We start from the raw sequence: 12,461 nt of genomic DNA, 5'->3' as shown, positions 1-12,461 counted from the left end.
TAGGACTCTCATCTGTCTTTGTGACCCCAAATCTACCAATTAAACTACTATGCAGCCACGGTATCATAGGTTTATGAGGCATCATGAGGATTATTTTTAACATACTTTTCCCAGTGATAAAATGGCCTATAAAACTATATGCTAGGGCCGGCCCAGTGGCTCAAGTGGTTAGAACTCCGTGCTCCTAACTCCGAAGGCTGCCGGTTCGATTCCCACATGGGCCAGTGGGCTCTCAACCACAAGGTTGCCAGTTCAATTCCTCGACTCCCGCAAGGGATGGTGGGCAGCGCCCCCTGCAACTAAAATTGAACACGGCACCTTGAACTGAGCTACTGCTGAGCTCCCGGATGGCTCAGTTGGTTGGAGTGCGTCCTCTCAACCACAAGGTTGCCGGTTCGACTCTCGCAAGGGATGGTGGGCTGTGCCCCCTGCAACTAGCAACGGCAACTGGACCTGGAGCTGAGCTGTGCCCTCCACAACTAAGACTGAAAGGACAACAACTTGACTTAAGAAAATAAATAAATAAATAATTTTTAAAAAAGAATCAAAATTTATAATTAAAAAAACACACCTATAAGCTATAATCTGAAATATTAAGTATATTTTATTAAGAGAATCCGGGCAAAATAAAAATAGATGATATATTGGGGTGGTAAGAATGTGATTTTTTCTCTCTTTTGTCGTAATGTTATTTGTATAAATAATAAGAATCACATGAAATATTTGAACTAGTTTTTCTCTTAGAGAACTGGCTGGGGGGAGTTAAAAACAAACAAACAAATACCCTCATAGAATTGAGAACCATAAAGCCAGAGATCCAGATATAAACTAGGAAGTGTGAACTTCCTGGAGGAAAAGATACAGAACTGAGTTTCAAAAAACTATTAGAAAAATTAGCCAAATGAGCATGAGAGAGAAAGAAAAATCCAATCTTACAACCCTTGTAAGTACAGTCTTACAAATACAATCTTACTTGTACAACCCTTTGAATATTTCAAAATGCTATATTACCTACATCAAATGAGAAAACTGAAACCTAGAGAGGATAAATGATTTGCGTAGGTTCCATGGCTAGTAAATGACCGAGCTCAAATTAGCATCTAATCTTCTGCTCATAATTCACCATAATGATGTCCATCCTTTAAAGTAAAAGGACTTATAAAAAAAATCATTAAAAATTTCATATTCATACCAGCAAGTCAAATCCATAGGAACAGAAACAGAGCAGTACTTGCGAGGGGCTGAGGAAGGGAAGAAGGAAATGGAGAGAGACTGCTTAGTGGGAAATGGGTTTCCATTTTCGGGTAATAAAATGTTTTGGAACTAGATAGTGGCGATGAATGCACAACACTGAATGTACTTAATGTCACTGAATTGCATTTTAAATGGTTAAAACTGTCAATTTTACAAGTACGTACATTATGTTTACCATAACAAGAAAGTTCTACAGACATAATAACAGGCATACCTTTAGTAGACAGTGATTACCGACATATATTGGAAAGAATTAATTCACTACTGCCTTTAATTACTATTTTATTAATCAAGGCAGCAACATAGTCATAACAGTATTTGTAAATATGTAAGAAATTACTAATTTAGTCTATAAGGTTTGAAGCACGAACCTGACTTCTTTATGTGGTAAGTCCCCAAAGAGTGCATGACCCATAAATTGGAAATCATTAGTCTATGTTCCTCCTTAAACAAACACAACAAAAAAACTCTTCAGGGATTTTCAGAAGTGGTCCTTCAATGAGGTAACCACACAGATGCAATACAACCTTAGAGATTTCAAAAGGTCAGAGCATTAGACCTTATTTTCTGTATAGAAGTATTATAATGTATTTTAGACTATCCTCCTCCTTAAAATTCATTTGACACAATGTACTTTATATATTTCTTATAACCCCCACAAAGTAGATTTTAAATAGTCTTTATAAGGATAAAAATAAAATAAAACTAACATATTTATCAAATGTTTGCTATATCCATGGCATTATAAAAGATACAAAGAAATTTTGAATGGTCCCTACTCAAAAGGAACCTGAAATATACTTTAAAAATACAAAGTCATGAAAACGTATTTATATCAGTTTTTCCAACAACAGCTTAAGTAAGACATGAGAAGAAGCACAAAGCAACATACATTGATTACTTCCCATAGGAATAGGAGGATAAAAACTACTACAGCATTTCAGAGATGGGATGTAATTATTCCAGTCTATGGTGGTGTGAAAAGGCTCTACGGGGAACTGGATTTTGAAAGAGTTGCATTTTGAAGGGAAAGCAAGATTTGGGGAGGTGAGGCAGAAACAAGAGAGATTAGAATATCCCTCACTAAGCTTCATGTAATTTACTGCCTGCTGAATTCTCATTCTGTGCCAGGTACCAAAAATGCAAAGATCAAATACTCTGTGTGACCCTTAGTCAAATTCCCCTTTGTAGGACTGAAACCCCTCAAAACATATCATATTATCCAATTCATTATCCCCCCAAAATGGGAAACAAATGGAACTGGCCAATTTTTTACAGTTGTTTTAAAATAAATCACACCTTAATCTGAATGCACCATTCCCGAAAGGTAAATTTCATATATTGTAATAAACCCAATGTATCCTCTTGCAAGCTTCCTGTAAGAAATCTCTTTCCAGAATTATGTTTATTTAATATTGCCCCTAAAAAACAAAGAGGGACTTGCTCATTGAATCCAGCTTGGATAAGGAATAAAGGCATGACTAGATCTCGAAATTGCCCATCATTTCTGCCCGAAGAGTATAAAAAGGGTCAGAAGTTTCTCTCCTTTATAGGGGTAGTGTGACAATGGGCACAATCACTTGCATGTAATGATTTGTGTCCAAAAAGCTGTGTGGAGGTGGGGTGCAGGGTGGACATTACATAAAATTTCATTTTACAATTCGGACCCCATCTTCCAAGGGCCCAACTGATTGGTCCAGGATGAGTACCTGATTTGAGCTGGGTAAATCTAAATATCCCACATCTGGCCAAAAGTCCTGGCCAGCCTGCCATACTGGGGGTTTTTCTTAGCCAGAACTTGGAAATTACGTCAATCCCTTACTGGTGGCAGAAGTAGGTGAGTGGTGAAATCTGGGCGGTAGAAAGCAGCCATGATTCTTGCCATATGGAGAAAAGTGAAAAAGTTCACGCAGGAAAAGCAAATGCCTCTGCATAGTTTTAGTATAAAGCTACAAAATACAAAACTTTCACACTTTGTCAGTCTACAATACATCAAATCAAACTTTTACCAGGAAGAGAGAAAAGGTACGTTAGCATCCATGTGACTAACCTTGTTTGTTCGTGGGTTCAACATCAGTGGCTTGCCTTTCTCTTTTGTGTGTATATGACGACATGCCAGAGCACAGGGAGTGGCAACTCTTCTTAACCGGGACAGCATCTTCTCTCACCTGGGAAAACAAAGCAAACAAACCACTGCTGAGACACATACAACTGCATGTACATCACCTATCAGTTTCCAAAAGGCATTTATGTTTCTACAAGGGGTCATGGTCATAAACAGTTAATAACAAAGTGAAGTCAAAGACTTACTTTCCTGGCAACACTCGGATAATCGGATAACCGGATAATCGTCATTATTATGTGTAGGTATCTACTACAGTGTGCTAAACATTTGTCCTTTTTGTAGCACGCAAGTGTGGCAAGGTATGTATCTCTTACTTAGGAGAGGAAGAAGTTGAGAGGTTAAAAAACAAGGTAACATTTAGTAGAGTGGTGTTCCATGTAAATGAGTGTGGGAGTTATTTAGCTTGAAGTGAAAAAGTACATAATAAGAAACCCTGGAACATACCCATTCAGAGGGAGAGAAGCTATCCAGGTTCTTATCTCGACTTAAAATTTTAAATGTATATATTCAATGTTTAAATTTAATGTATTAAAATTTTGTTTTTAGAAAAACCTGTTATTTAATATTTAAAGTATCATTCAAATTGCATGGAAAACATGTTTTTGTCCTTTCACATCTATCCCAAAGATAGGAATTTTTCAAAATGGAAAACTCTACATAATACTTAAATATTTACTGATAGGAATATAATAGATTCTTCGGCCTATCAATTCTCCCACCAAAAATCAATATGCAATGCTCATTAATTACTTTAATCATTAGACATCATTGCAATTATCATACAATAAGTTTTTTAATGGAATTTCTATTTGCTGAAAAATCTATGGCCTGTATATAGGGGTGCAGCAAAACCATTTACATTGGGATTTTTTTTAAGTTAATTTTAAGGGAGGTGAAATTCACACAACATAAAATTAACCATTTTGAAGTGCACGACCCAGAGGGATTTAGAAAATCCACGTTATGCAACCACCATCTCTATCTAGGTCCAAAACATTTTCCTCATCCCAGAAGCACACACCATCCCATTAAGCATTTGTCCTCCCTCCCCCAGTGCAACTACCAATCTGCTTTCTGGCTTTGTGGATTTACCTATTCTGGATATTTCATATAAATGTGGTACCTAAATATAACCACAAAATCAAGAAATCTATATGATCATAAACATACCAAGAATCACGAGAAATGGGGACAGAAGAGGGGAATGGGACATAAGTTGTTTAAGGGTATAGTCTTGCCACAGGTAGTTAAGTAAGTCCTAGAGAGCTAATGCACAGTACAGTGAATATAGACATATTGTATTACAATGAACAAACTTGCTGAGACTGAAACCGGAGGGCAACCAAGTCCAGGGCTTGAGCCGCGTCGCTCGGCCAATAGATCAACATAGGAGTTGGGCTCTAGGATAAGCGTTTATTTTCAAAGCACCAGTGGTCCGAGGAGGCAACAGGTTAACACCTTCAAAACTGCCTTAACATTCTCAGACCAACTTATGGTGCTTAAGAGAAAATCTGGGCGTTCCTCCAGAGGCTACCAAGGTTCCAAGGGTTTGCAAGGAGCCTTCCCTCTGGCAACAGGGCTCTCCAGGGGCATCAGCAACCCAGGAACAATGATGGGAGTGGCCTGGAAAGAATGCTAGACCATTGAGATTGTGATCAATAAACCTAAGGGTATTAATTGTATATTTCAGGGCAATTTTCTAAAGCAGGGAACTGTGTGGGATGTGAGACAGGACATTCAGAGCTCAAGCCGAGCTGGAGCCCAAGCGCAGGGGGATGATCTATTGTTAGGCTATAGGTCAGGGAAAGGTGAGGCTGGGGACCTGGCAAGGCCTCTACTATGGGGCCCTGCTGCAAGACTAGAGCTTCATTACTCTAAACACTAAAATAAAGTTGATAATTGTGCAATGTGACAGATGTGCTAATTATCACTAAAATGGCATTATTGCAATACATAAATGTATTAACATGTTGTACACCTTAAATTTACAAAATGCTGTATGTCAAATATATTTCGATAGTAGTAATAAAAAGGAATCATGAGACATACTACAAAATAACGGGTTTTCTTCAAAAAATGTTAATGTCCTGAAAGACATGTTACAAAATAAAAATTCAACCAAGTAAATCTGAAGATTCTAATTGGCTTTACTCAATGATTCATGAATCGGGCAGCAACCTATCTAGCAAACAGAAAGGAGCTCTGAGGAGCTGTGCGAATGGTGAGTTTTTAAATGCGAGGTGGGGCGGGGGGGGGGACAAGGAAGTCATAAACAAAAGCAAGGAGTATTTCAGGCACGTAAAGTTCCTTTGGGGAAAGGGCAGGGGTCTATCAAGCAGATCACCTCATCAGCGCTAATCAGGAAATGCCATATTGACTGGTTAAAAGGTCTCACTCCTGGAAGAGACTAAAACTGCAATTAAATCTTGGTTTGCAGTCCTGGGAGCAAGTGACTCCATTTTGGCCCTGTTTTTTTTTATTTTTTTTTAGACAATTTCCCCCTTTTTGATCAGACTCTCAGCCTAACTCCTAACTGAGATGTGATCAAAATCTAAGGCACTTGCCCCACTCTTGGCTACTGCTCTATATAGTTCTGGGGCTTTTACTGATCTTCTGTGTGATTATTTTCTTTGCTGATTCTCTATGGTATGTATAGGTCATGACTTCAGGTGCACGATTTTCTTTACATCGGTCATTCTCTTCAGTCCTTTTCTGACATGCCAGTCTTAGGAAGATCATTTGCTCGGTGGTTAGCCACTGTGCACGTGCATTTAAAGCCTTTGAGAGAATACAGAGTGCCAGGATGATTATTATGATTAGTAGGAGCAAGATAATTCCCAATGTCTGGAGTGAACTGTGGAGCCATGTCGTAGCCAAGTATTGGAGGAAACTAGAAGAATTCAGGATCCAGTCCAGTTTACAGGTGTATAACAAAACCTTAAAGACGTTCAACAGGATTAGAATCTAATACCTACAAAGGTACAAACATACTTTTTCTCTCGACAATTAGCCCCAGTTTTTACCAAAGATAATCACAGTAGAACTAATTTGTTTGCATTAAACTTGGTTTGATCAGTTACTGTCGAAAATGTAAGAAATGTCCAAACCATAGAGAAGTTTAATGAGTTTATTTGAACCGAACTGATGACAACTGCCAGGAAGCAAACTCTCAACAGATGAAGAGAAGGCTCAGGCAAATGGCAGTTTTGCAAGATTATTTTACACATGAGAATCGAAGGAGACAGAACGAGGGTTACACAAAATCCACTGGAGATAGATTAAGGGGTGGGAGAAAGCAAAGTGGGGAAATCTCCGGGATTGGATAAAAACTAAAATGGAAAGACACATTCTTTTACATTGGAGGATACATGATAGTTAACAATTAACATTTTACAGCACAGAGATGGCATTCGGAGAACAAGATAACAATAAGGGATTCTATGGTCTCTTGCTCTAGTGTGGCAGGTTGTGCCCTGACGTGTCTGGAAAAAGGGATTATTGACATTCCAAAGGTATGTTATCTTAGATGCAAAAAAACAACAGTCTCACTTAATGTAAAGATTGATCTTTGTCAAGGAAGTTACTTGGCAAGGATGTGACCACCCACCATGACTGGCTTTTAGTTAGGAATTTTGATGTTCGGACCATCCTACCATGTTTCCCCAAAAATAAGACCTAGCCGGACCATCAGCTCTAATGCGTCTTTTGGAGCAAAAATTAATATAAGGCCCAGTCTTATTTTAATATAATAATATAAAATTTTAATATAATTATATAAAATATATATTATAAGACTGGGTCTTATATTAACTTTTGCTCCAAAAGACGTATTAGAGCAGATGGTCCGGCTAGGTCTTATTTTCGGGGAAGCACAGTATGTGGTTAATTTCGGTCTCTTGAGTTTGTAGGTTTAGTATGTGGCCACTTTTCCGTCCACATTACCTAAGTGCAACAAGAATAGTGATTGATCTTTCTAAGACTGCTTTCTGAATCCTCTCATAAAGAATCTCCGATTGAACTCTTAAAAGCTTGTGAGGTCAGGAAGCCAAGCCAATAAATGGCCATCATATTTTACCTGCAATACTATTTCATTCAAAGCCTTGATAATACAGGTAGTCTTTTGGATCTCAAATAAATGTATGTGCTTAGAACTGGTTTCCTAAAATTTTTTTGTGACTTGAAACGTTAAAGTTTGCTGGCTAAATTAAATGATATAAAGTTACTGAATATTTAGATCACTTCCAAATAAAATAAAATACAACATTAATTGTTAAATAAAGTCTGTTTTTTGACTTCTTATTGCAGAGAAACCAAAAGATAAATTAGGGTTGAAAGACTGTACTATTAAAAAGGGCACGTTTCTAAAAACGTATTAAATATATTTGCAGTAAAAGAACCTGTGTTTTGGGGTGGCTGGATGGCTCAGTTGGTTACAGCGTGAGCTCTGAAAACAGGGTTGCCAGTTCGATTCCCACATGGGCCAGTGAGCTGCGCCCTCCGCAACTAGATTGAAAGGAAATGAGCTATCGCTGACCAGAGGGGCAGCCATATGGCTCAGTTGGTTAGAGCCTGAGCTTTTAACAACAAGGTTGCCGGTTCAATTCCCACATGGGATGGTGGGCTGCGCCCTCTGCAACTAAAGATTGAAAACGGCAACTGGACTTGGAGCTGAGCTGCGCCTTCCACAACTAGACTGAAATACACCTTGACTTGGAGCTGATGGGCCCTGGAAAAAAAACACAGTTCCCCAACATTCCCCAATTTAAAAAAAACAAAAACAAAATAAACTGCTAACAAAAAGTTTGGATATTTTATATAAATGTGGTACCAAGATCACTAAGACTTACCATGGGACTGAATGAATTTATGAGGATGATTATAACTTCTGTGACTTTATTTCAAATATTACTGGGGTTTTCTTTGGTCTTTGTTTTCTAGATATAAGGAAATTTTTTTCTTCTAAGCTACCTATGACCCACAGCAACTTGGTAAATTATGCCTTTATAGGCAGAAATGAAACATTCATCTTTTCCTCCTTACCTGATCCCTCCGGAATCTGGAAACTTAGTGAGTATCCCTATTGTCGCTGTCAGGTAATTATTTATGTTAAGTTCAATAAGAATTTGTTCTCCTTGTAACAACACTGGAAATATTGATTTTATTACCAAGGCTTTGACTGGACTGTCACGTTTGAGAAAGACATGCATAGTTCCAGATATGATCACACAACTTTAACGAACAAAGATCGACTTAGGGAAGCCTCCTTGGGAAAACTGGTCAGGTATTTACTTACAACAACCTTACCAGATTGACTTACGCATTCAGCCTTCTCTGCTTTTGATATCCAATTCATTAAAGGAGACAAAGAAATTAAACACAATTTACAACCACGTGACTGGAAAAGACACCTTCAGAAGGACTCTTTATAACCACGATGGAAAGGACCTTATTAAGTACTCTTAACTAATCTGTGTGAGGCCAAATTTAAAGGTGTTGACCAGTGAATTCATGTTTCCCATCAAGAAAGCTCTTGCACCTAACTGGACTGCTCAACCAACAGAGGATTTGAAATTAAAAATTACTAGGAAGTGAAGCAGACGACATCTGTTGTGAAAAGATAACCCAAAATTCTGGGCCGGGCCTGTATAATCTGTACTTTCATTTTTCCTTACTTTAGTTCCTTCCTATCTCACAAATAACACGACAGGAGAAGCACTCACTATAATAGTTACTGCTTCCTCTTTCCTCTTAAATTCCTGCCTGCAAGGATCACCTAACATTGGGCATCATCTTTAAACCTACTTCACAGATCAAAATCCGCAGCTCTTTGCAAACACTGTCAGGGGTATTTAATGCCTAGTGGTGCCAATCCCAGTAAAGATGCCACGTTTGGAAGAACACTTTTTCTTTAGGCAGGCATTGCAATGAATGAATACATAATTAGAAACTTATCAAAAACCTTAAGGGAAATTGCTGAAGCTACCACCAAACCAAGAACTAACCAGGAAAAAAAATCTTTAAATTCCTTTGCACGAGTTATGTTAGCTAGAACTGCTCTTGACCATACCCTAGCCGAACAAGGTAGGTTTTGTTCTGTTGTTACTACCTCTTGTACTTGGATAAACACCTGGTGAAGTACAGATGGAACTAGATAAAATCTGGTCACATGCCAAATGGTTAAATACAGTGTCCACTGGCAACTCATGGTTCTCTCATACTCTCAGCTGACTGCCTTCAGACATTGCCTCCGGGTTCAGACTTATTCCCCAAATTGGACGTAACATTTTATTTATTATTATAGGAATTTTTATTGTTACACAACTTTGCTTTGTCTAGCTTGATGCCCCACTCAGATAACGATTGCCCAACGTTTAGAGATGGTCACTAAGACCTAAGAGACATCCAATGAGAAACCTCAGGAAACTAAAGACGATGTTTGACCTTAAAGGAACATGACAGTAAAGCCTTCCTTTGTCGGCTGCTCTTGTTGCTCAGATGTGACCCAAGGCTCCTAAGAAAACCACTTTCCTTCCTACAGAGGATATGACATACCAGGAATGAGCCTTCCTGGTGACGAGGGATCAACAGTGGCAGGACACACAGGGAAGGAGCCTTCCCGGCAATGGAGAACCAAAGACACTTTTAATAACTAATCAGTGTTGCCTTCCGATGAGCGACCAGTGATACTTTCAAAGAAAGATCTGATCCAAAGGGGAAAATATGAAAAATAATATAAACAGAGCCACTTTAAAATGGGGTCAGATCTGTCATCCCAGCTCACTCCTCAAACCTTTAGAATGTTAAAACTGGGCAACACAGCCTTTGGCCTGAGCCTAAAGCAGCACTGTATCCCTAACAACTGTAAGCGAAGACAACAAGAAAGCAGACATTAGGCCTGCTGGACTAAAAATTAATGACAGGCTTTAGAATTAGCATCATTATGTTAGCTTATCTGCATCTATAAAGATTCCTTCCTTCTCCCCAGGTAATTCCATCTTTCCCCGAAAATAAGACCTAGCCGGACAATCAGCTCTAATGCGTCTTTTGGAGCAAAAATTAATATAAGACCCGGTATTATATTATAGACCCAGTCTTATATTATATTGTATTATATTATTTAAGACCCAGTCTTATATTAATTTTTGCTCCAAAAGACACATTAGAGCTGATTGTCCAGCTAAGTCTTATTTTCGGGGGAAACACGGTTGTTCCCCTTCCCTTTCTCATAAATACCCCTTGCCTTCACCTCCTAAGTGAACACTATTTGGGTTTCAGCCTGATTCAATGCTTCCTGAATAGTTTTTGTTTTTTTTGGATCTCCAATAAATGTTTGTTGCCTCTCTCTTTGGCCTTTTATTATTAGGTTAACAGTTGTATCCCTTTATAACAAACCAGTAAACATAAGGGAAGTGTTTCCCTGAGTTCCGTGAGCCATTTTAGCAAATTATCCAATTTGAGGAGCAGTTATGGGAAGCTTTGCTTTATAGCTGGTTGGTCAGAAGCACAGGTCACAACTCACTTGTGACTGGCATCTGAAGTGGGGAGAGTCTTTTGGGACTGAGCTCTTAAAGCTGTATAATCTGAAGCTATCTCCACATAGTGTTAGAATTCAGTTAAATTGCAGCGCTCTCTGTTAGTGTCTGATCAGAATTGCTGGGTGTGGAGGAAAAAGAATCCCCATTTGGTGGCCAGAAGAACTGAGTTTGTGAGCAGGAAAAACGTTTTTCCTTTCAGTAGTTAGGATTAACATTCTGATATACGACATCTTCTACTTTCAGCTCCTGGTTAAAATTTTGCGTCTATCAAACACTGAATTTAGCCTGTATAATAAAGCTCATACTACCTGTCAAATCTACCTCATAACTATGATGATCAAATGAAAAAATATACGCAAAAAGTTATTATAATTAAAGACTTAAAAGCAGTGTGACATCATTCAAATTATTACATTATTACTAAGTGATAAAGAATAAAATAAAATACAAAAGTACAGTTGACCTTTGAACAACACATCTAAATCTGCAATGGAGTTAAATCTGCATATAAGGGGACCCTGGCAGTTCAAACCTGCACTGTTCAAGAATCAACTGTATTTTTGACCCATGGTTAGGAATCTGCTTATGCAGAAAGGCAACTTAAGTTATATGTGGAAATTTGATTGTGTGGGTGGTCAGCTCCCCTAACCCCCAAATTATTCAAGGGTCAATTATAATTTTAATAGTGTCTTGAGAACAAGTAGATATACATTAAAAAAAAAACAACTTAAGGAAAAAACCAATCTCTGCCAAAATTTGAACCAAGGATTGAGGGACAGACAGACAGGTAGACAGGTAGACAGGTAGGCTTAAGACCAGCTGGAGGCAAGATAAAATGGGGGGGGGGGAATATCACACATAGCTCCTTATGTTATACAGATATCATGGAAACAGAACTGTAAAAAATGAGTAAAGTAAAAAGAATGTGGAGCTCTAATTTTGAAACACAAGAATGTGGAGCTCTAATTTTGAATAAATATGTAAAATCAAACCGCTTGCTTGAGTTTCTTGGATATTGAGATATACCTGTTGTTTCTCCTCCAGGTGTGTCATTCCCACTGCCTTGCCCAGTAGAACTTCCTCTCTGGGTGGTGTGTAAACTGGTCTGGGGCTGAAACTGTTAGGGCAATGGGTGCTGGCGACTACTCTCCCTGGCCACCTCCCTCAGGGTGGAAAGGAGAAGGTCAGTGTGCTGGACGTCAGAATTAGAGAGGTCATGACTTGGAGCGGTGAGCAACTCTGCAGTAAGACTTGAATTTGAATCTGAACTCAGCTAATTACCAGTTTGGAATCAGGTGTGTCACCCAGGCATTCCCAAATGGTCTCTGAATTGGTGTTAGTCTGGAACACGTTTTCCATTGGTCTGTGAGCAAATGAGAAAAACTAGAACCACATGTTTTTTCACAATACTAATGTTTGTGTTTGCATTGTAATTATGATCTTTCTACCTTTTTGGTAGCAAAAATGTCCTTTCTTTTATGAAAGGATGGGGATGGTAGATTGTAGTAGTTTTTTAAAAGGTCCTTAACCGGGTGGGTACAGTTGTC

The 12,461-nt window shown here is 38.5% G+C and overlaps 1 protein-coding gene across 2 annotated transcripts in view; it reads right to left on the bottom strand.

The window, feature by feature from the left end:
• ME2 (malic enzyme 2) overlaps positions 1-12,461 on the bottom strand; it is a 56,715-nt gene that overhangs the window by 39,455 nt on the left and 4,799 nt on the right. For both annotated transcript variants that reach the window (XM_019721766.3, XM_019721758.3), the window contains exon 2: positions 3,305-3,422. In XM_019721766.3, the coding sequence (XP_019577325.2) occupies positions 3,305-3,412 (108 nt within the window). In that variant the 5' untranslated portion in view covers positions 3,413-3,422. The remainder of the gene's footprint in view (positions 1-3,304; positions 3,423-12,461) is intronic.

Source organism: Rhinolophus sinicus, chromosome 4 (genome assembly GCF_057876585.1).
Source record: "Rhinolophus sinicus isolate RSI-liver-muscle chromosome 4, RSI-T2T, whole genome shotgun sequence".
Classification (NCBI taxonomy): domain Eukaryota; kingdom Metazoa; phylum Chordata; class Mammalia; order Chiroptera; family Rhinolophidae; genus Rhinolophus; species Rhinolophus sinicus.
Note: the sequence above shows the minus strand (reverse complement) of the source record. Positions and strands in the feature narration are given on the sequence as shown.